The sequence below is a fragment of the Oncorhynchus gorbuscha genome, linkage group LG26 (assembly GCF_021184085.1).
Source record: "Oncorhynchus gorbuscha isolate QuinsamMale2020 ecotype Even-year linkage group LG26, OgorEven_v1.0, whole genome shotgun sequence".
NCBI lineage: Eukaryota > Metazoa > Chordata > Actinopteri > Salmoniformes > Salmonidae > Oncorhynchus > Oncorhynchus gorbuscha.
The window spans coordinates 41,119,511-41,144,735 of NC_060198.1; the positions used below are offsets into that span (position 1 = coordinate 41,119,511).

At 46.8% G+C, this 25,225-nt stretch overlaps 1 protein-coding gene and 1 pseudogene across 1 annotated transcript in view; one reads left to right on the top strand and one right to left on the bottom strand.

Annotated features, from left to right (window-relative positions):
* LOC124015125 overlaps window positions 1-25,225 on the bottom strand; it is a 413,427-nt pseudogene that overhangs the window by 117,982 nt on the left and 270,220 nt on the right.
* The window catches only part of LOC124015119 (speckle-type POZ protein), a 103,163-nt gene that overhangs the window by 43,938 nt on the left and 34,000 nt on the right, over window positions 1-25,225 (top strand). The window contains exons 3-6 of the mRNA XM_046330072.1: window positions 6,168-6,429; window positions 6,887-7,008; window positions 7,226-7,377; window positions 13,332-13,459. Of these exons, the coding sequence (XP_046186028.1) occupies window positions 6,352-6,429; window positions 6,887-7,008; window positions 7,226-7,377; window positions 13,332-13,459 (480 nt within the window). The 5' untranslated portion in view covers window positions 6,168-6,351. The remainder of the gene's footprint in view (window positions 1-6,167; window positions 6,430-6,886; window positions 7,009-7,225; window positions 7,378-13,331; window positions 13,460-25,225) is intronic.

The window sequence follows — 25,225 nt, forward strand, 5'->3', positions numbered from 1 at the left end:
ACCCACCTTCTGATGTTCCCAGAATCTCTATGTTAACCAAGGGGTTTTCAAATTTCACATCAGTAGGGTAGAGAGGAAAAAGGGGGGAAGCGGTATTAATGACTGTCATAAACCTACCCCCAAGCCAACGTCATGACACCCCCCATCTATCTTCAGAGCTCGTGCTGTTCGGTGACCTAAACTGGGACGTGCTTTAACACCCCGGCCATCTACAATCTAAGCTTGATGCCCTCAATCTCACACAAATTATCAATGAACCTACCAGGTACAACCCCAAATCCGTAAACACGAGCACCTTCATAGATATCATCCTAACCAACCTGCCCTCCAAATACACCTCTGCTGTCTTCAACCAGGATCTCAGCGATCACTGCCTCATTGCCTGCGTCCATAATGGGTCTGCGGTCAAACGACCACCCCTCATCACTGTCAAACGCTCCCTAAAACACTTCAGCGGGCTGGCCTTTCTAATTGACCTGGCTCTGGTATCAAAAAAGCCCTTGGTTAAAAACAGTTCTGGGACACTGTAAAGTCCATGGAGAATAAGAGCACCTCCTCGCCTAGCCTCAGTGCAGTAGGCAGCTGGAACACTGTCATCACCGATAAATCCACGATAATTGAGAATTTCAAAAAGCATTTTTCTACGGCTGGCCATGCTTACCACCTGGCTACCCCTACCCCGGTGAACAGCCCTGCATCCCCCACAGCAACTTGCCCAAGCTTCCCCAATTTCTCTTTCAACCAAATCCAGATAGCTGATGTTCTGAAAGAGCGGCAAAATCTGGACCCCTACAATTCAGCCGGGCTAGACAATCTGGAACCTTTCTTCCCAAAATTATCTGCCGAAATTGTTGCGACCCTTATTACTAGCCTGTTCAGCCTCTCTGTCGTATCGTCGGAGATCCCCAAAGATTGGAAAGCTGCCTCGGTCATCAGACACTCTAGACCCAAACTGTTACAGACCTATATCTATCCTACCCTGCCTTTCTAAGGTCTTTTAAAGCCAAGTTAACAAACAGATCACCGACCATTTAGAATCCTACCGTACTTCCTCTGCAATGCAATCTGGTTTCCGAGCTGGTCATGGGTGCACCACAGCCACTCTCAAGGCCCTAAACAATATCGTAACCACCATCGATAAGAGACAATACTGTGCAGCTGTATTCATCGACCTGTCCAAGGCTTTCCAAGGCTTTCGACTCTGTCAATCAGCCTTGGTTTCTCAAATGATTGCCTCGCCTGGTTCACCATCTACTTCTCTGATAGAGTTCAGTGTGTCAAATCGGAGGGCCTGTTGTCCAGACATCTGACAGTCTCTATAGGGGTGCCACAGGGTTCAATTCTCGGGCTGACTCTTTTCTCTGTGTACCTCAATGATGTCGCTCTTGATGTTGGTGATTCTCTGATCCACCTCTATGCAAACGACACCATTCTGTATACTTCTGGCCCTTCTTTGGACACTGTGTGAACTAACCTCCAGACGCGCTTCAATGCCATACAACTCTCCTTCCGCGGCCTCAAACTGCTCTTAAATGCAAGTAAAACTAAATGCTCTTCAACTGATCGCTGCCCACCTGGACGGTTCTGACTGTGGACAACTACAAATACCTAGGTGTCTGGTTAAACTGTAAACTCTCCTTCCAGACTCCCATTAAGCATCTCCAACCCAAAATTAAATCTAGAATCGTCTTCCTATTTCGCAACAAAGCATCCTTCACTCATGCTGCCAAACGGACCCTCGTAAAACTGACTCTCCTACCGATCCTTGACTTTGATGTCATTTACAAAATAGCCTCCAACACTCTACTCAGCAAACTTGATGCAGTCTATCACAGTGCCATCCGTTTTGTCACCAAAGCCCCATATACCACCCACCACTGCGACCTGTATGCTGTCGTCGGCTGGCCCTCGCTACATATTCCTCGCCGGACCCACTGGCTCCAGGTCATCAAAAAGTCTTTGCTAGGTAAAGATCTGCCTTATCTCCGCTCACAGGTCACCATAGCAGCACCCACCCGTAGCACGTGCTCCAGCAGGTATATTTCACTGGTCACCCCGAAAGCCAATTCCTCCTTTGGTTGCCTGTTCTTCCAGTTCTCTGCTGCCAATGACTGGAACGAACTGCAAAAATCACTGAAGCTGGAGACTCATATGTCCCTCACTAACTTTATGCACCAGCTGTCAGAGCACCTCACAAATCACTGAACCTGTAAATAGACCATCCCACTTCCCATCCCAATTATTTATATATATATATATATACAATGAATGAATGAAATATTCTTATTAAATACTTTTTTCTTTACATAGTTGAATGTGCTGACAACAAAATCACACACAAATTATCAATGGAAATCAAATTTATCAACCCATGGAGGTCTGGATTTGGAGTCGCACTCAAAATTAAAGTGGAAAACCACACTACAGGCTGATCCAACTTTGATGTAATGTCCTTAAAACAAGTCAAAATGAGGCTCAGTAGTGTGTGTGGCCTCCACGTGCCTGTATGACCTCCCTACAACGCCTGGGCATGCTCCTGATGACAGTCTGTGGTGCAACGTGGCGTTGGTGGATGGAGCGAGACATGATGTCCCAGATGTGCTCAATTGGATTCAGGTCTGGGGAACGGACGGGCCAGTCCATAGCATCAATGCCTTCCTCTTGCAGGAACTGCTGACACACTCCAGCCACATGAGGTCTAGCATTGTCTTGCATTAGGAGGAACCCAGGGCCAACCACACCAGCACATGGTCTCACAAGGGGTCTGAGGATCTCATCTCGGTACCTAATGGCAGTCAGGCTACCTCTGGCGAGCACATGGAGGGCTGTGCGGCCCCCCAAAGAAATGCCACCTCACACCATGACTGACCCACCGCCAAACCGGTCATGCTGGAGGATATTGCAGGCAGCAGAACGTTCTCCATGGCGTCTCCAGACTCTGTCACGTGCTCAGTGTGAACCTGCTTTCATCTGTGAAGAGCACAGGGCGCCAGTGGCGAATTTGCCAATCTTGATGTTCTCTGGCAAATGCCAAACGTCCTGCACGGTGTTGGGCTGTAAGCACAACCCCCACCTGTGGACGTCGGGCCCTCATACCACCCTCATGGAGTCTGTTTCTGACCCTTTGAGCAGATACTTGCACATTTGTGGCCTGCTGGAGGTCATTTTGCAGGGCTCTGGCAGTGCTCCTCCTTGCACAAAGGCGGAGGTAGCGGTCTTGCTGCTGGGTTGTTGCCCTCCTACGGCTTCCTCCACGTCTCCTGATGTACTGGCCTGTCTCCTGATAGCGCCTCCATGCTCTGGACACTACGCTGACAGACACAGCAAACCTTCAAACCATCCTGGATGAGCTGCACTACCTGAGCCACTTGTGTGGGTTGTAGACTCCGTCTCATGCTACCACTAGAGTGAAAGCACTGCCAGCATTCAAAAGTGACCAAAACATCAGCCAGGAAGCATAGGAACTGATAAGTGGTCTGTGGTCACCACCTGCAGAACCACTCCTTTTTGGGGGAGTCTTGCTAATTGCCTATAATTTCCACCTGTTGTCTATTCCATTTGCACAACAGCATGTGAAATTTATTGTCAATCAGTGTTGCTTCCTAAGTGGACAATTTGATTTCACAGAAGTGTGATTGACTTAGAGTTACATTGTGTTGTTAAAGTGCTCCCTTTATTTTTTTGAGTAGTGTGTATATATATATGTATATATATAACATCTTCTGCACCCTTATCTTCTGTTTCTAATGGGAGGGATGGAGAGGACATCATTCAGACTGTTGGTTTCCTGGGAACTGTTTGTCCACATGTCTATGTTTGAGTAATGCACTCGCCTCTTAGTGGTGTGGTGAAGGCTGTGGTGGGAGGGAGATCTGGACTCGCACAGTGAGAGAGGCCTGTCTATGTAATTAATATAAATGTGATCCAGGTCTCCTTTCTCCCTCCTCATCCTGTCGGTCCCCTCAGCAGCAGACTAGGATGATGGGACAGGGAAATGAGATGTGGGCGGTAGGCATTCACGCATGTACACACGTACACAACCCGAGAAACACTCACAACACACCACTGCCATCCTTACCTCATAATTTGTCTAGTGATAGTTTTCAGGGGAGCACACAATCCACACAACCCTCTTAACGTTCTCTGACGTACTGCTGTGGTGATATTTATTTCCCCTGCCGTGTGTATTCTCACCTGTTAGTCCTCCTGTCCATTGGTGCTGACTGTCACCAACTGAATCACCATGATGAATGAACCGTCTCAAGATTTTGAAGTGAGGGAGTACAAGGATTACTAGACACACACACACAAACACACACACTACCCCACGCCCCACTATCTCTGAATTGTTACTGTCATTTGTCTGCTTCTCTACTCCTGATGATTGTCATGAAAAGACAAATCAATCCCCAGCTTTATTCTGTTTAAGTGTCATCTGGGTGTATTTAGAAAAGCTGTGAAGTGGTTAGCGATGGTGCCAGTATTGTCATCTTTTCTTAGTGGTTCCCTCGTGATCGCTGTTGGCAGCACACACGTTGGGAGACCGTAGCCTATACGGAGACATGAGAACACACTGCTTAAGGAAACATACGGGGGCACACATTTATTGCACACATGCAACGCACACACTCCACCACACAGCAGTTTGCGTGTGTGCATGCATTTGTGCACTTAAGCTACATATTTGTTACACCCATGAATACACACTATTTCACAGACTATAATTCATTGTTAGGAAATCTCAGGTAATTTAAATTGCAAATCAGTGCTGCCTTGTTCTTCATCTTTTGATTAATATTGTATTGTTTTACTGAGTGAAAATGCCGCCAGTGTTTTTCATCAGATGCAAATAGAACAAAATAAGAAACGGAAAGATCAGATCCAACAGAAAGTTAAAACATTCATGAAGTCCTGTCTGCGTCCGTGGAGGTCTGTGTGTCGTCTCACCCGTCTCCACTCTGCCAGGCAGAGGAGGTGGACCCCCCCATTGCCCTTTCCTTCCCTTCCCTTTCTCTCTCTCACACAGATTCTGGGAAGTTATCTAGGTCCTGAACTTCCCATCCAATCAGCCACTAATTAAGAAGCAAAGCGAAGGGATTGTCTGGCTGCGAGACAGGGGGACTTTCAGGTTGACTGAGAAAAGAGAACGAGAGAAGAGTCTTTGCCCTGAAACCCTGTGATAGCTTCAATTTGACATGTGCAGGATGAGTGAGAAAATGGAGAAAGGAGCAAGGGGGAGAGGGAGGAAAGGAGTAGGGGGGAGAGGGAGGAAAGGAGCAGGGGGAGAGGGAGGAAAGGAGCAGGGGGAGAGGGAGGAAAGGAGCAGGGGGGGGAGGGAGGAAAGGGCAGGGGGAGAGGGAGGAAAGGAGCAGGGGGAGTGGGAGGAAAGGAGCAGGGGGGAGTGGGAGGAAAGGAGCCGGGGGGGAGTGGGAGGAAAGGAGCCGGGGGAGAGGGAGGAAAGGAGCAGGGGGAGTGGGAGGAAAGGAGCCGGGGGAGTGGGAGGAAAGGAGCCGGGGGAGTGGGAGGAAAGGAGCCGGGGGGAGTGGGAGGAAAGGAGAACAAATTATTGTTCTATTCCCAGGGGTCATCTGTGGTTCTGTAAAGGTGATATTGAAGGGAAGTCATTGGTTAAAGTCACAGTTCTCTCTCATAGATTGTAGATCTATGGTTCAACTGAAGTCAATGCTGTTTTTCTATTGTGGCTGTATTCACACATGTACCTTGAAAAACAGAGTGAATAACTTGTGCACACAGATTGATAGAAGTTTGCACATTTTGGAATAGGCTATGACATTTCCAAGTCAATGTGCTCTTTGAAAGTTGTATGTGACCTTGTGTAGGCTACTTGAGTGAGTGGAGATTGGCAGGCAGGCGTGGGATGATGGTCTTAAGCCTTGCTCTTCACTCTCAGTCACAGATCGGCTGGCGCTCCGCTCAAAGCAAAAGAAAGGCAGAACCATGGCAGATAAACGAGGGCTTTTCTCACTGAAGCCGAGTGAGCAGCGTTCACAGCCTCTCTGCTTTGAATGCAGAGGCCCTTTGAAAACAAATGAATTCAGAGCTGTTTTGTCCTACTTACTGAGCAATACCGCTCAATTACAATTAGCCTTTTAGCACACACGCACTGACTATAACACCTATGATAATGCGACTCTCTCTGGTTGTAGGGTGTTGCTGTGGGTTACCTGGACATTCCACAGCTTGGCTGGACCCTGGTGCTGTGTGTGGTGGTCTGGTTGAATACTTAGCCCATTCAGTGGTGTTTTGTTGGGCTCAGCCACCCCTCCACTCTGCCTTCCTCCTGGCTGGTGCTCAGGCTCCACTCAGGCCCCCCCTGCCTCAACGCTGGCGATGTCAAGAGTCCCGAGTCCCCCTCCCCCCGCGGACATGTCCAGCGGCCCTGTGGCTGAGAGCTGGTGTTACACTCAGGTAAGCTTGGGGATTGGTGTGTGTGTGTGTACATTTATCTGTTTTTCTATGTACAGTACTTACACCAGTCAGTCAGTCAGGACTGCCAGTGCTGGTGTTTTTGATAACAGCCTGTTTAAAGAAAAGGGATGTTTTTCTATTGATGTGTTTTTCATCTCGCTGTCCTTGCAAAATCATTTTTTGTTGCAGCATTTTAATATCCTTTCTTCTCCCCCTGTTTGTTGTCAGTGTTTATTGAGATGAAAGGCAGGTTTGATGTGTGGTTTTGAAGTCCAGGCTGACCAACCAGCCACTTAGCTACCTGTATGGAATAGATAAATAAATTAAAGTCATCATGTCTGATTCCTGCTGTGTGTGTGTGTGTGTGTGTGTGTGTGTGTGTGTGTGTGTGTGTGTGTGTGTGTGTGTGTGTGTGTGTGTGTGTGTGTGTGTGTGTGTGTGTCCCTACCTCTGTTAGATCAAAGTGGTGAAGTTCTCTTACATGTGGACCATCAACAACTTCAGCTTCTGTCGTGAGGAGATGGGCGAGGTCATCAAGAGCTCCACCTTCTCTTCGGGAGCCAATGACAAGCTTAAATGGTGAGTGGAGGCGGGGCTAAGAAGTGGGTGCTATGGATAAGCCATAAGGGACGACAGGACCAATAACCATGATTGATCTGATTTAGACTCCTAAGTCTGTTGGACAGAGTTTGGTCTCTATTATTTTGGACAGTTACTGAGCATAGTTGACTGACCTCGTCTCTGTATGACTGAGTCTGATGATCACTGATGCTGATCCCTCCCTCTGTGTGTCCAGGTGTTTGCGTGTAAACCCTAAAGGCCTGGACGAGGAGAGTAAAGACTACCTGTCCCTCTACCTGCTCCTGGTCAGCTGTCCTAAGAGCGAGGTGCGTGCCAAGTTCAAGTTCTCCATCCTCAATGCCAAGGGAGAGGAGACTAAGGCTATGGGTAAGTCACACTTGATTTGAGTTGATTTGGATCCCCATTAGCTAATGCCATGACGACAGCTAGTCTTCCTGGGGTCCGACACATAACGAAAATGGCATTACAGACAAAAATACTTTAAAATGTACATGCATTTAAATAACATTAACAAGTTGACACTACAGACATTTAAAATACCTGAAAGGTCACAGTCAATTCAGGTGTCAGTATCTGTCCAGTCATATGGCCAATCTTAGTAGATGTACTTTTTAATGTTTTCTTGAATGTGAATCATTTTTTTTGCTTGGGAAATATCTATCCCCAACAGCTCACCATCTCTATAGGGTCAGTGGTGCTCTGCCATTGTAATCCCATAGTGTACCTGGCTTGATATTATGTAGGTGTGTGAGAGGTAATGTGATAACAGAACTACTTATAACAATCCACTCTTGAACCTCTCAGCTCAAACCTGTAGCTTGGCAGTAGAACATGGAAGACATGTTGACTAATAGGAACAAGGTTAGGAAGTTTGAGAGATGTATTACCTTTAATTCAAAGTAGCATGGAGCAATTTTTGTCTTCTGCCTGTTCTCTGGCTGATGAATTGGAAAGGAAATGTGTTTCTTCCAATGCCTGCTCTTTTTAATTAGGTTATGTTATAGGGAGGAAAAGCAAACTTGTGTGGAATTGAATTAGAGTTGGCCAGATGTGACCGCTTCCTGGTTATCAGGCTCTCTACCTGGTTAGTTGTCTCTCCTCTGGCACCCCGTCGAGCACAGGAAGTATGGGAGGAGGTGAGGAGAGGGGCAGAGGAGGAATGTTTGTATCAGAGGTGTAAGCAGCAAGACTGTTTACAACCACCCGCAGTGCAGGTCGTGTAGAAAGGGAAATGGTTTTCCTGCTATGAAACGTCTACCGCGTGAACTCAACCCCTCCCTCCCTCCCTCCCTCCCTCACACACTTTCCCTCTCTCCGTTCTATACTCTACATCTTCATTGTGGCAGTGCTTTTTCACTCAACAACAACACATTCACAAACACTACTGTTATGAAACAGGCCCTGGGCCGCATACTGTAATTGTGCATCAAGCTCACTTGAGGCTCTTAAGTTACAGTTAATGCATAGTTGGCTGTGCCCATTTCGCTGCACCACTCTAAGAGGGACAGCAAGTAGCCTGCAGAGTGGGTGGTAAAACACCACCTAGAGCCGTTTCATTCCTTCACTCGGTCAGCTCACCTGAATCTGCTTCTCCACATGACCACTGAAAGAGATTAAAGATGGAGAATGTTGATAGAAGTGGAGAAAATGTCTTGTCTTCTGTTCTCCTCTTCGTGTCTCTGGGGGGGTTTGCTGTAAATTGTGTTCTTTGGTGGTGCACCCCATCTTCCCCTCAGCTCTCTGCTCGCCTTGTCGCTGGAGAAAATTACCCGCAGCCACCGTATTCGTGACAAGGGACTTCAGCGAGCACTCAGTCTGAGAATATGGCAGTAAAGATGGCTCTATCTGTTCTGGATCATTTAGAATCCAATTAAATCTATGCCTCCTGAAGAGAACCCAGGCCAAATAAAAACAAAGTGCCTTAATTAAGAAGGCTGTGGCTCAGAGTGTGAGGACTGTTTATGTGGCATGTCACTGCTGGGGCTCTCCACACAGTCTCACAGGGCCACACACTCCACTGAAATGGATAGTAAGTACAGATTGGTGTGATACATAGCTAAATAAACAGATATATAGGTGGTTAAAGATGATTGTGAGTCATGTAAAGATGCTGCATATATCATTTGCTGCCTTAAACATGAACTGTTTCAAATGGATCTGACCTTCAACCTCATACTGTTCAGCCACCCCCACCAGAATAGAGAACCTCAATCAGTAATGTATGTTGGTCTCCTCTGTTGGTCTCTGATGGTGTTACTGCCTGCTAATGGAGATAGATTTGGGCTACACTGACAGCCCCCCACCTCTCTCTCTCCTCTCCCCCAAACATCCTCTCCTCTCTTCTCTGCCACATCATTTCTCTCCCTGGCTTAGTCGCTAGCTAGCTGGCTCTCCTGTGGGATTGTGGATGAACGGTTTGTAACGTGTCTCTTGGCCCCCCCCTCTTCTCCCGTGCCAGATAAAGCAGCCTGCTGGCAGACACACTGCTGCACTGACAGCTCTGAGAACACAGAGAGAGAGAGAGGGAGAGAGAGAGAGGAAGTCTCCTGCTATATGGCGGTGAAGGCTAGGGTTTATTTAAATGGCGCAGGGCTGAGTGTTCTTCTCAGACAGTGGGTTTGTAGTGCTTTTTAGGTGCAAAGTGCTAAGTAGAGGTTATTTTTCCAGTGTGTTTGGTCACAGGTTCAAGTTCAGGTTAATTTGCTGTTTGTACACAGGTCTTCATACACTGTATATTTTAAAAGAACGATCTCATTTGCCAGTACAGTGTTTGTGGTGTTGTGGTTAGTGTCTTTAGTTCCACATGGTCTCCTGGCTGATTGAAACCTCTGTCTGAAGGCTTGCCTGTGGTTGTCAGAGCTAGTTGCCCGCGGTTACTGATGGGGGCGGTCAGGCATTCAGTGTTGTTGTGTTGTGGGAAGAGTCATTGGACAGTCTTTACATAATCACATATCGACACGGCTAGAAGGAACGTCGTTACACATGTTTGTGCTGACACTTGCTTATAGAGCTCATTATTCAATAGAGATGAGATTTTCTTCGGAAATGGCGTGCGTGTGTGTGCTCGTTTGTGTATTTGTGGTGTGTGTGTGAGCGAGCGAGCTTGTGTGCCTGCCTTCCGGATTATATGTCAGCCTTTGTAGGTGCGTGTCGGTTGATGCAAATGCAGGTTGCTCCATTACACATACTGAAGCGTTGTCTATCATGCTGTTAGACATTGGACTGTATGTCTTGTGTACTGTATTTAATGAATGGGATTTAGACTAAAGGGCAGCAATTGAAGTGGAGGAAAGAAGTGGGATGGGGATGTAGGCAGTGGTTGGGAGGATGGGGTTGGAGTGTGTCTGTGTATGAAGGTCTAGGTGTGTGAATGCTTGATTGTGTTTGTGGAATGGGGAAAAGCTCCAGGCTCCTTTTGGGATTCTCTAAACCTCCTTCCAGAGAACAGATGATCATGGAGGGACGGAGGAATTGAGGGATTAGAGTTGTTTTGAACTGATGTACATACTGTACATTACACTTTCTCTGTCATGCCCGCACACACACAATTCTAGTGTGACCCACACTATTGAGTAGTGCTCCTCTGTTGGCCCGGAGTGTGATGTTTGCCAGCCAGTCTTCTGGGTGACCTTCTCACTGTGTGTTTCAACCAGGCCCCTGAGCCACAGCCTGAATATGTATGCTATGCTCTCTAAAACAGCCTGGCTCTACGCTCTCTCGCGTGCTCAATCTTTCCCTTCTCCTCTCTAAAACTCTGTTCCTGTCTCTCTTGCCTTCCTATTTTTTTCCCTTATCTCTTGTCTCACTCCATCTATCTACATATCTCACATGCCACCTCTCTGCCTGCACTCTTAGTGACGGGCTTCTATCCACTGTTTGAGTGACATGCTTCCATCGCTGGTCTTCTCACTCCTCTTCCTCCTCTCCTATTTGTTATTCCTGGTGTGTTCCTCCCCTCCTGACTTGGTGACCCAGCCTGCTGTGACCCGACCGTGACCACATGCGGTCTGACCTGAGGTTGATCCCATGCCAGCGTGAGGTTCTGGTCCTGCTCAGGAGACCCAGTCGAGGCAGCAGGGTCAGCTGAGCTCAGCTTAATACACACACGCATACAAATGCACAGGCGCACGCACATGTGCACACAGACATACACCTTAGTGTGAAGAGTGAGCAGGGACTGAGCAGTAGAGGAGAAATCTCACCTCTCTCCCTCTTCCTGCCGTTGGACTCCTCTCACCCTTTCTCCTCTGTCCTCTGTGCTCCCGTTCTGTCCCTCCCTTCTCCCAGCTAGCCCTCTCTCTCTCTCCTCCCACCGTCCTCACACCTCCATTAGGCTGAGACCCAGCCCCGTAGGAAGTTGTCACAGGCTGCTGGTCTTCTTCCATATACCCTGATAACACACAGGACAATCCCTCCACCACACAGGGAGAGGAGCTGCTGGCCAGGGGACCATGCCTGAGTCTCTCACATATCGGAAAGGAAATAGAGAAAAGGCAGACTGAAAGATTTCAGACAAATAAGGCAGACAAGGAAAAGACTAAGATGCAGTGCTTTTGCTCTGTGTGTTTGTGTATCCAACCATACACTACTTGGCATGTCAAGTCCATAAAAGTTTGACGTGGCTTTCAACAACACAGGTTTAAGATGAGAGAGAGGGAGAGACTGACGCGAAGCCTTTAAATGAAAGTCTTCTGACATCAGTTCCTATTATGCAGAGAGGAAAAGAGGAGAGTGACGATGAATAAAGTAGGAAAAAAAGAGTAGAGAAAAGAGCCTTTGGAGTGTTTGGATTTCTGTCAGTCTGAGAGGGTGGCTGTCAGGGCCTGTTTGTAGCCCATCTCCAGAGGAGGGATTAGAGGGAGAGGACCCCCTGATTGAGCACTGGGGTGGAGAACTGGATATGTGCTCAACTCCACCACTGTCTGTACGCATCCCAAATGACAGCATATTCCCTATTCCATATAGCCCACAGGGCTCTGGTCAATGTAGTGCACTATGAAGGGAATAGGGTGCCATTTGGAGTGCAGCCCCTGCCTGCCTGGTTGACTACTGTACCCACCACTGCATCATACCGCTGCTGGTGAATTTCACATAGAGCTTTCAGCAGAGCTGTTACCCCGTCTGATTGACTCCCACTTGGATATGGCAGGAGATCTCTTAAGGCTTGGACACCAGTAGTGTTTGCTGGCCGATGGTACTCAGCACCCCTGCACAGTGTTCTGGCTGTAATTTGCTAACCGATTCTTCATGTAGAATCGGGTGAAAACGCCTGCAGCCAGACGTTCATCAGTGGGTGGTTCCTAAAACACACCGCGCCGAAAGAGAGGCAGACGAACGGCAGATGTGTGTGTGGTTCTTTAGACCCCAGGGATCCTCATCCTATATGGCAGGAGGGGCCTGCCCTACAGGAGGGGCCTGCCCTACAGGAGGGGCCTGCCCTACAGGAGGGGCCTGCCCTACAGGAGGGGCCTGCCCTACAGGAGGGGCCTGCCCTACAGGTGGGGCCCGTACCCTACAGGAGGGGCCTGCCCTACAGGAGCTTCTTAGATGGGATCATGTCATTCTATACATGACCAGGGATCTTTATGTGACGTTTCATTGGAGATCTTTGAGAGGGTCTTGTCGTAAAATGTCCGGGCAGGGAATTCATTGTGATCTGACTTGGCAGACTCTTTGATCCAAAGCCATTTACAGTAAAGTGAGTGCATTTACATTTGTAGTATGTCATCCCTAAGGGACTTGAACCCATGACCTTGGCGTTGTTGGCATCAGTCGTACCAACTGGGCCATCAGAATCACTATGGTACAGCAGTGTCTCTGACTCTAGTTATTGTGTTATGTATGTTGAGTATGTCCTCAGTGGTTGTGTCCCAAATAACCCCCTATTCCCTATGTAGTGCACTACTTTTGTAGTACACTATATAGGGAAAAGGGTGCCATTCTGGACGCAGCCAGTGTATGTACATATTCCTGGTGAAGGACCGCATGAAGGCATTTCTCTTGTGTGTTTGTAGTGCACAGAACCCTCCCTGCCTCTTCTCAGGCAGACATACTTGGCAGTCCATAAGCACTTTATAATGGGATGCTTTGATCCCTGCTTATCCCACCTACTTATCGTGCCTGTGTGCTAGAGATGAGGGAGTGTATGAAAAATGTCTGTCGAGTGTGGCATCGTTTTCTTATGAGGTGTTAAAAGTCCCCTGCAGATGACACTTCCTTCATTCAACCTCCTGTCTGGCTGTGCTCACTCTCACGTTCTCCTTTCTCACGGTCATGACAGACACACGTGCACTAACTGTCTGTGTTGTTCCCTTTTACAGAGAGCCAGAGGGCATACCGGTTTGTCCAGGGGAAGGACTGGGGCTTTAAGAAATTCATCAGGAGAGACTTCTTGCTGGACGAGGCCAATGGGCTGCTGCCTGACGACAAGCTCACTCTCTTCTGTGAGGTAGGACACAAGTTCACACAACATGGAGATTTAGGTAACTGCCAAAATAAAGGAAATAAAGTAAATTAGACATTCAAAGTATATTGAAAGCAGGTGCAGGTGTTAATTAAGAAATTAACATCCCATCATGCTTAGGGTCATTTGTCTACCCTGGCTAGATTAATAGATGCCAATGACTTTGAAAGAGGGTCTCAAAGGAGCATACAGTGTGTGTCAGTCACCAGATCTCAACCCAATTGAACACTTTATATTAGATTCTGGAGTGGCGCCTGAGACGGTGTCTTCCACCACCGTCAACAGAACACCAAATGATGGAATTTCTCGTGGAAGAATGGTGTCGGATCCCTCTAATAGAGTTCCAGACATGTGTAGAATGTATACTAAGGCATGTTGAAGCTGTTCTGGTTTGTGGGGCCCAACGCCCTATAATGTTGGTAGTTAGATGTATCTCTATAGACAGGTTGGTTGTTTAGCAACTACATTGACTTGTGCTCTACTGTGGGGCAAAACAGATGGGGTTGGCTTATGTTGTTGATAACATGTAAACAATATTTTGTCCCCAATGTTTATTGAAAACCTAAATAAAGTTGCACAATGAGAACTTGTCTCTCAAATACTTTGTTGCGGTTGTTGGTTAACATCTCTGGGATATGTGGGACGCGTCCCACCTGGCCAAAAGCCAGGGAAAATGCAGAGCCCCAAATTCAAATAAATTACTATAAAAATCAAACTTTCATTAATTCATACACGCGAGAGAGCAAACTAAAGCTACACTTGTTGTGAATCCAGCCAATATGTCAGATTTCAAAAAGGCTTTTCGGCTAAAGCAAACGATGCTATTATCTGAGGATAGCACCTCCGTAAACAAAGAGAGAAACCATATTTCAACCCTGCAGGCGCGACACAACGCAGAAATAAAAATATAATTCATGCCTTACCTTTGACGAGCTTCTTTTGTTGGCACTCCAATATGTCCCATAAACATCACAAATGGTCCTTTTTCTTTGATTTAATTCTGTCGATATATCCAAAATGTCCATTTATTTGGCGCTTTTGATCCAGAAAAACACTGGTTCCAACTTTCGCAACGTGACTACAAAATATCTCAAAGGTTACCTGTTGCTAAAACATTTCAAACTACTTTTTAATACAACTTTAGTTATTTTTTTACGTAAATAATCGATACAATTGAAGACGGGATGATCTGTGTTCAATAAAGGAAGAAAACAAACTGAAGCATGCTTTCTGGTCACTGTCTAACAGTACACTTAAAGTGACCCTCGTTCAAGATGGCCGTACTTCTTCATTACACAAAGGAATAACCTCAACCAATTTCTAAAGACTGTTGACATCCCGTGGAAGTGATAGCAACTGCAAGAAGGTCCCTTAGAAATCTGGATTCCCAATGAAAACCCATGGAAAAGAGTGTGACCCCCTCCAAAAAATAAATCTGAATGGTTTGTCCTCGGGGTTTCGCCTGCTAAATAAGTTCTGTTATACTCACAGACATGATTCAAACAGTTTTAACGAACTTCAGAATGTTTTCTATCAAAATCTACTGATAATATGCATATCTTATCTTCTGGGGATGAGTAGCAGGCAGTTGAATTTGGGCATGCAATTCATCCGGATGTGAAAATACTGCCCCCTGTCACCAATAAGTTAACTAGCTAGATAGCACATGTTTTGCCATGTTAGCATAGATGTGAAATCAGTCAAAACACTTCAAAACAAGGCATGGTATCAAAAACAAGATCAAATGAGCTGAAACGAGACACTGACAATTCACCACATCGTAGTTTCTTGTCGTTGTTGCTAGCAATCTGGCCATCCAAAACCATAACACACGGCCTTATGCCGCTTTTGAAGTGTGCACACAATTAACCCATTTAATAGGACACACACAGCTAACCCGTTTTATAGGAGAGACACAGCTAACCCATTTAATAGGACACACACAACTAACCCATTTAATAGGACACACACAACTAACCCGTTTTATAGGACACACACAACTAACCCGTTTTATAGGACACACACAACTAACCCGTTTAATAGGACACACACACAACTAACCCGTTTAATAGGACACACACACAACTAACCCGTTTAATAGGACACACACACAACTAACCCATTTAATAGGACACACACACAACTAACCCATTTAATAGGACACACACACAACTAACCCATTTAATAGGACACACACACAACTAACCCATTTAATAGGACACACACACAACTAACCCATTTAATAGGACACACACACAACTAACCCGTTTAATAGGACACACACACAACTAACCCATTTAATAGGACACACACACAACTAACCCATTTAATAGGACACACACACAACTAACCCATTTAATAGGACACACACACAACTAACCCATTTAATAGGACACACACACAACTAACCCATTTAATAGGACACACACACAACTAACCCATTTTAGGACACACACACAACTAACCCGTTTAATAGGACACACACACAACTAACCCGTTTAATAGGACACACACACAACTAACCCGTTTAATAGGACACACACACAACTAACCCGTTTAATAGGACACACACACAACTAACCCGTTTAATAGGACACACACACAACTAACCCGTTTAATAGGACACACACACAACTAACCCGTTTAATAGGACACACACACAACTAACCCGTTTAATAGGACACACACACAGCTAACCCGTTTAATAGGACACACACACAGCTAACCCGTTTAATAGGACACACACACAGCTAACCCGTTTAATAGGACACACACACAGCTAACCCGTTTTTAATAGGACACACACACAGCTAACCCGTTTAATAGGACACACACACAGCTAACCCGTTTAATAGGACACACACACAGCTAACCCGTTTATAGGACACACACACAGCTAACCCGTTTAATAGGACACACACACAGCTAACCCGTTTTATAGGACACACACACACACAACTAACCCGTTTAATGGGACACACACAACTAACCCGTTTAATGGGACACACACAACTAACCCGTTTAATGGGACACACACAACTAACCCGTTTAATGGGACACACACAACTAACCCGTTTAATGGGACACACACCGCTAACCCGTTTAATGGGGCACACACCGCTAACCCGTTTATGGGGCACACACCGCTAACCCGTTTATGGGGCACACACCGCTAACCCGTTTATGGGGCACACACCGCTAACCCGTTTATGGGGCACACACCGCTAACCCGTTTATGGGGCACACACCGCTAACCCGTTTATGGGGCACACACCGCTAACCCGTTTATGGGGCACACACCGCTAACCCGTTTATGGGGCACACACCGCTAACCCGTTTATGGGACACACACCGCTAACCCGTTTATGGGACACACACCGCTAACCCGTTTATGGGACACACACCGCTAACCCGTTTATGGGACACACACCGCTAACCCGTTTAATAGGACACACACAGCTAACCCGTTTAATAGGACACACACACAGCTACACTGGGACTTGGGCCAGGAGTCTGTCCTAACCATGTGACCTGACCAGGAAAACCTCATGGGTCATCACTAGTTGCCACAAAGTCATAAACCCTGTCTATTTCTGAAGTTACTCTTCGCCAACCCCAACCACACTGCTAACCTTATGCCTAACTTTTTAAATTAAGACCAAAAGGGTTTGTGCAGTTTCTTATTCCGTCAGTTCGTCAGTAGGGCTCAGGTGAGATGCTGTGTGGTTTTGGGCTAGATTATATCCCCTGTTATTACTAGGCTGTAACAGAGGGGGCAGCAGAGGTCAACCATCTCTCTCTCTCTGTGTCGCCCAGCCCCCCCTGTTGGATCGGGGAACAGAGTAGAGGTTAACTTTCTGGATATGTTAATGTTCTCGTTGTCATGCATTCGCCCATGAATGTTTAAAAAGCATGGTGGTGGCTGTTTAAAGCAAACCTAATTAACCCTGTGGGTATGGTGCTGGAATCCATGTCTTGAAGTTCCCAACTTGTTTGTTACGAGAGAAAGCGGAGCGATGTGCAAGTCTGTTTAATGTGCTTCCAAACTGGGCCTATTGACAGACGAGTATGAGGGGCATAGCAGCTACTTCAGAGCTGTGGGGGTGGTGAGGTGTGACTGCGTGTACTGTGTGTGTGACTGCGTGTACTGTGTGTGACTGCGTGTACTGTGTGTGTGACTGTGTGTACTGTGTGTGTGACTGTGTGTACTGTGTGTGTGACTGCGTGTACTGTGTGTGTGACTGCGTGTACTGTGTGTGTGACTGCGTGTACTGTGTGTGTGACTGCGTGTACTGTGTGTGTGACTGCGTGTACTGTGTGTGTGACTGCGTGTACTGTGTGTGTGACTGCGTGTACTGTGTGTGTGACTGCGTGTACTGTGTGTGTGACTGCGTGTACTGTGTGTGTGACTGCGTGTACTGTGTGTGTGTCTGCGTGTGACTGTCTGCGTGTACTGTGTGCGTGTGACTGCGTGTACTGTGTGCGTGTACTGTGTGTGTGGGACTGCGTGTGACTGTGTGTGGGACTGCGTGTACTGTGTGTGGGACTGCGTGTACTGTGTGTGGGACTGCGTGTACTGTGTGTGGGACTGCGTGTACTGTGTGTGGGACTGCGTGTGACTGTGTGTGTGTCTGCGTGTACTGTGTGTGTGTCTGCGTGTACTGTGTGTTGGACTGCGTGTACTGTGTGTGGGACTGCGTGTACTGTGTGTGTGTTGGACTGCGTGTACTGTGTGTGTGTTGGACTGCGTGTACTGTGTGTGTGTTGGACTGCGTGTACTGTGTGTGTGTTGGACTGCGTGTACTGTGTGTGTGTCTGCGTGTACTGTGTGTGTGTGTGTGTCTGCGTGTCCTGTGTGTGTGTCTGTGTGTGGGACTGCGTGTACTGTGTGTGTGTGTACTGTGTGTGGGACTGCGTGTACTGTGTGTGGGACTGCGTGTACTGTGTGTGTGTGGGACTGCGTGTACTGTGTGTGTGTTGGACTGCGTGTACTGTGTGTGTGTGTGTCCTGTGTGTGTGTGGGACTGCGTGTACTGTGTGTGTGTGGGACTGCGTGTACTGTGTGTGTGTGGGACTGCGTGTACTGTGTGTGTGTGGGACTGCGTGTACTGTGTGTGTGTGGGACTGCGTGTACTGTGTGTGTGTGGGACTGCGTGTACTGTGTGTGTGTGGGACTGCGTGTACTGTGTGTGTGTGGGACTGCGTGTACTGTGTGTGTGTGGGACTGCGTGTACTGTGTGTGTGTGGGACTGCGTGTACTGTGTGTGTGTGGGACTGCGTGTACTGTGTGTGTGTGGGACTGCGTGTACTGTGTGTGTGACTGCGTGTACTGTGTGTGTGACTGCGTGTACTGTGTGTGTGTCTGCGTGTGACTGTCTGCGTGTACTGTGTGCGTGTGACTGCGTGTACTGTGTGCGTGTACTGTGTGTGTGGGACTGCGTGTGACTGTGTGTGGGACTGCGTGTACTGTGTGTGGGACTGCGTGTACTGTGTGTGGGACTGCGTGTACTGTGTGTGGGACTGCGTGTACTGTGTGTGGGACTGCGTGTACTGTGTGTGGGACTGCGTGTACTGTGTGTGGGACTGCGTGTGACTGTGTGTGTGTCTGCGTGTACTGTGTGTGTGTCTGCGTGTACTGTGTGTTGGACTGCGTGTACTGTGTGTGTGTTGGACTGCGTGTACTGTGTGTGTGTTGGACTGCGTGTACTGTGTGTGTGTTGGACTGCGTGTACTGTGTGTGTGTTGGACTGCGTGTACTGTGTGTGTGTTGGACTGCGTGTACTGTGTGTGTGTTGGACTGCGTGTACTGTGTGTGTGTGTGTCTGCGTGTACTGTGTGTGTGTGTGTGTCTGCGTGTACTGTGTGTGTGTCTGTGTGTGGGACTGCGTGTACTGTGTGTGTGTGTACTGTGTGTGGGACTGCGTGTACTGTGTGTGGGACTGCGTGTACTGTGTGTGTGTGGGACTGCGTGTACTGTGTGTGTGTTGGACTGCGTGTACTGTGTGTGTGTGTGTCCTGTGTGTGTGTGGGACTGCGTGTACTGTGTGTGTGTGGGACTGCGTGTACTGTGTGTGTGTGGGACTGCGTGTACTGTGTGTGTGTGGGACTGCGTGTACTGTGTGTGTGTGGGACTGCGTGTACTGTGTGTGTGTGGGACTGCGTGTACTGTGTGTGTGTGGGACTGCGTGTACTGTGTGTGTGTGGGACTGCGTGTACTGTGTGTGTGTGGGACTGCGTGTACTGTGTGTGTGTGGGACTGCGTGTACTGTGTGTGTGTGGGACTGCGTGTACTGTGTGTGGGACTGCGTGGACTGTGTGTGGGACTGCGTGTGTGACTGTGTGTGGGACTGCGTGTGTGACTGAGTGTACTGTGTGTGTGTCTGAGTGTACTGTGTGTGTGTCTGCGTGTACTGTGTGTGTGTCTGCGTGTACTGTGTGTGGGACTGCGTGTACTGTGTGTGGGACTGCGTGTACTGTGTGTGGGACTGCGTGTACTGTGTGTGGGACTGCGTGTACTGTGTGTGGGACTGCGTGTACTGTGTGTGGGACTGCGTGTGGGACTGCGTGTACTGTGTGTGGGACTGCGTGTGGGACTGCGTGTACTGTGTGTGGGACTGCGTGTACTGTGTGTGGGACTGCGTATACTGTGTGTGGGACTGCATGTACTGTGTGTGGGACTGCATGTACTGTGTGTGGGACTGCATGTACTGTGTGTGGGACTGCATGTACTGTGTGTGTGTCTGCGTGTACTGTGTGTGTATGCACATGTGAGAGAGGCTTGGCATAAAGAGTACTTCCAACACAGCCCTCCCCAGTGGTGTTGGCTGCTGGTTGATTATAGTCCTGGGTGGCTCCCCCTCTCTTGTGTTAATCTCTGGTAATTACACCAGCTCCGTTAATGAGGAAACCTATGTGGGTTTGGCTGGGCGGTACACAGTATTTTATTATATACCAGCATTGATGCACGGACCAGTTTAGGTTTTTACCTTAACTTCTATAACGGTATTTGAATGTTTGGTTTGTAATATGCCATGTGTAATGTCCATTTCCTCGCAGACCTAGCCCTGCCCCGTCTCACTCAAGGAGCCCATTTGTTGTTGCTTAACCACAAGACACTTGTGTTCTGTCTGCATGATCAATGCAGCACATGCAACAATGTTGATGACGGAAACGATGTTTCCACTTAGCTTCTTAATATAAATCCACAAGCGTTCTATAAATACACTGAGTTTGAGTTTCTTCCAACCAGACCTCAACCTCAACGAACACCTTTGGGATGAATTGGAACGCCGACTGCAAGCCAGGCCTAATCGCTCAACATCATTGCCCGATCTCACTAATGCTCTTGTGGCTGAACGGAAGAAAATCCCCGTAGCAATGTTCCAACACCTAGTGGAAAGCCATCCCAGAAGAGTGGAGGCAGTTATAGCAGCAAAGGGGGGACTAAGTCCATATTAATGCCCATGTATTTTGGCCATATCACCTAGCCCTAGTGTGGGTTACTGTAGTGAGTTAGTGACCCTGGAATAAATGAAAAGGGTGCTACCACAATGTCTTTCCGTGGGCAAGTAAGAGTGTAAAGTACTTCAATATTTCTGGTCCTTGTTCCCCCTGGGATGCAGTCTTTACTACCATTGGAGAACTGTCTTCTCATTCTCTTTCCTTCTTTTTTTTTTTCATTTTTGTATCTCTTTCTCTCTCTCTCTCGCTCCACTCTTTCTCTCTCCTTTTGTAAGAATGCTGTTTATTGACTACTGCTCAGCATTCAACACCATCGTCCCCTCTAAGCTCGTCACCAAGCTTAGGACCCTGGTACTGAACATCTCACTCTGAAGCTGGGTCCTGGACGGGCCGCCCCCAGGTGGTGAAGGGTAGGCAACATCACCTCCACCAAACTGACTCTCAACATGGGGCTCCCACTGGGGTGTTAAAATGGTCCATGTGCACAGTCATGAAGAAGGCGCGATGGCGCCTCTTCCCCCTCAGGAGGTTGAAAAGGTTTGGCAATGGGCCCTCAAATCCTCAAAGGTCTACAGCTGCGCTATTGGGAGCATCTTCACTGGCTGCATCACTGCTTGGTACGGCAACAACACCGCCCTCGATTGCATGGTGATAGAAGATGGTGCGGACAGGCCAGTACATCACTGGGGCCGAGTTCACTGCCATCCAGGACCTCTATCAGGCGGTGTGAAAGGAAGACACAGAAAATCATTTGACTCCAGCCCCCCAAGCCATAGACTGTTCTCTCTATAGCACGCTCACAGGACTCTACACACTCACGCACACTGACACTCCAACACACACGCACACATTTATACTGAATCTACATACATGCACACACATTCACATACAATCATAAACAGAGTAGCAGCAGTGTAAATTATCATACACTGAGTATACAAAACTGTTCTTTCCATGACAGACTGATGAGGTGAATCCAGGTGAAAGCTATGATCCCTTATTGATGTCACTTGTTAAATCCACTTCAATCATTGTAGATGAAGAGGAGGAGACAGTTTAAAGAAGGATTTTTAAGCCTTGAGACAATTAAGACATGGATTGTGTGTGTGCCATGCAGAGGTTGAATGGGCAAGACAACATTTTTAAATGCCTTTGAACAGGTTAAGGTAGTAGGTGCCAGGCGCACCTGTTTGTGTCAAGAACTGCAATGTGGCTGGTTTTTTCACGCTCAACAGTTTCCTGTGTGTATCAAGAATGGTCCACCACCCAAAGGACATCCAGCCAACCTGACACAACTGTGGCAAGCATTTGGGTCTACATTGGCCAGAATCCCTGTGGAACGCTTTCAACACCTTATAGAGTCCATGCCTAGATGAATTCAGGCTGTTCTGAGGGCGAAAGGGGCGGGGGTGCTACTCAATAATTAGGAAGAGGTTTCTAATGTTGGGTACACTCTGTGTATATCCTGATGCCTAGTCACCTTACCCCTATACAGTTGAAGTCGGAAGTTTACATACACCTGAGCCAACTACATTTAAACTTGGTTTTTCACAATTCCTTACATTTAATCCTAGTAAATAATTCCCTGTCTTAGGTCAGTTAAGATCACCACTTTATTTTAAGAATGTGAAATGTCAGAATAATAGTAGAGAGAGTGGTGGGTCAGAAGTTTACATGCACTCAATTCGTATTTGGTAGCATTGCCTTTAAATTGTTTAACTTTGGTCAAATGTTTCAGGTAGCCTTCCACAAGCTTCCCACAATAAGTTGGGCGAATTCTGGCCCATTCCTCCTGACAGAGCTGGTGTAACTGAGTCAGATTTGTAGTCCTTCTTGCTCACACGCCTTTTCAGTTCTGCCCACATATTTTCTATCGGTTTGAGGTCAGGGCTTTGTGATGGCCACTCCAATACCTTGACTTTGTTGTCCTTAAGCCATTTTGCCACAACTTTGGAAGTATGCTTGTGGTCATTGTCCATTTGGAAGACCCATTTGCGACCAAGCTTTAACTTCCTGACTGATGTCTTTAATATATCCACATAATTTTCATACCTCATGATGCCATCTATTTTGTGAAGTGCACCAGTCCCTCCTGCAGCAAAGCACCCCCACAACATGATGCTGCCTCCCCTGTGTTTCACGGTTGGGATGGTGCCCTTTGGCTTACAAGCCTCCCCCTTTTTCTTCCAAATATAACAATTGTCATTATGGCCAAACCAGTTCTATTTTTGTTTCATCAGACCAGAGGACATTTCTTCCAAAAAGTACAATCTTTGTTCACATGTGCAGTTACAAACTGTTGTCTGGCTTTTTTATGGCGGTTTTGGAGCAGGGGCTACTTCCTTGCTGAGCAGCCTTTCAGGTTATGTCGATATAGGACTCGTTTTACTGTAGGTATAGATACTTTTGTACATGTTTCATCCAGCATCTTCACAAGGTCCTTTGCTGTTCTTGAATTGATTTGCACTTTTCGTACCAAAGTACGTTCATCTCTAGATGACAGAACGCGTCTCCTTCCTGAGTGGTATGACGGCTGCGTGGTCCCATGGTGTTTATACTTGCGTGCTGTTGTTTGTACAAATGAACATGGTACCTTCAGGCATTTGGAAATTGTTCCCAAGGATGAACCAGACTTGTGGAGGTCTACAATAGTTTTTCTGAGGTCTTGGCTGATTTATTTTGATGATCCCATGATGTCAAGCAAATAGGCACTGAGTTTGAAGGTAGGCCTTGAAATACATCCACAGGTACACCTCCAATTGACTCAAATGATGTCAATTAGCCTATTAGAAGCTTCTAAAGCCATAACATAATTTTCTGGAATTTTTCAAGCTGTTTAAAGGCACAGTCAACTTAGTGTATGTAAACTTCTGTCCCACTGGAATTGTATTACAGTGAATTATAAGTGAAATAATCTGTCTGTAAACAATGGTTGGAAAAATAACTTGTGTCATGCACGAAGTGGCTGTCCGAACCGACTTGCCAAAACTATAGTTTGTTAACAAGACATTTGTGGAGTGGTTGAAAAACGAGTTTAAATGACGCCAACCTAAGTTACATTTACATTACATTTAAGTCATTTAGCAGACGCTCTTATCCAGAGCGACTTACAAATTGGGTCTATTTACACTTCCAACTTCAACTGTACATGCAGTGCATTCGGGAAGTATTCAGGCCCCTTGACTTTTTCCATATTTTGTTACGTTACAGCCTTATTCTAAAATGGATTACATTGTTTTTTTTGCCTCCTCAATCTACACACAATACCCCATAATGACAAAGCGAAACGGGTTCTTAATGTTTTGCAAATGTATAAAAAACAAATACCTTATTTACTTAAGTGTTCAGACCCTTTGCTATGAGACTTGAAATTGAGCTCAGGTGCATCCTCTTTTCAATTGATCATCCTTGATGTTTCTACAACTTGTTTGGAGTCCAACTGTGTTACAGTGCCTTGCGAAAGTATTCGGCCCCCTTGAACTTTGCGACCTTTTGCCACATTTCAGGCTTCAAACATAAAGATATAAAACTGTATTTTTTTGTGAAGAATCCACAACAAGTGGGACACAATCATGAAGTGGAACGACATTTATTGGATATTTCAAATTGTTTTAACAAATCAAAAACTGAAGAATTGGGCGTGCAAAATTATTCAGCCCCTTTACTTTCAGTGCAGCAAACTCTCTCCAGAAGTTCAGTGAGGATCACTGAATGATCCAATGTTGACCTAAATGACTAATGATGATAAATACAATCCAAATACAATCCACCTGTGTGTAATCAAGTTCTATGGGCCTGTCGGTGGACACGTGGAGCCACTCGGGAAGTTTGTCTTGCAGGTAGCGGATCAGTGGCATGTTTCCCTCTTCTTTTTCACCCAGATTGAATAGAACACAATTATTCCTTCGCCCCCTGTTTTCCAGGTCCTCTGTTTTCTCTTCCAGATGCTCGATTTTCTTTTTAGCATATGCTATTGTTTCCATGGCATCTGTCAATAAGTTTTCCATGGATAGGATTCACCACTCTGCCTCGTCCAGGTGCCCCACGTTTATGGTTATCTTGTTGTTGATGTCAGGCAAAGAATTTTCCAGGATTGTCACCTTGCCCCCTATCGCACTGAGCTGAGAGTTAATGGCATCTAATTTAGTGTTTAGCTCTGTACGTTGGGATCTCAACTCAGAAAGGATGTCTTCGACAGAGTGCGTTGTTGGCATTTGTTGTGCCTCGTGGGGGAGTGGGTTCTCTTGCTCCTGGCTAATGGCGCTAGTTTTTTCTGAAGCTCGCTTCTTC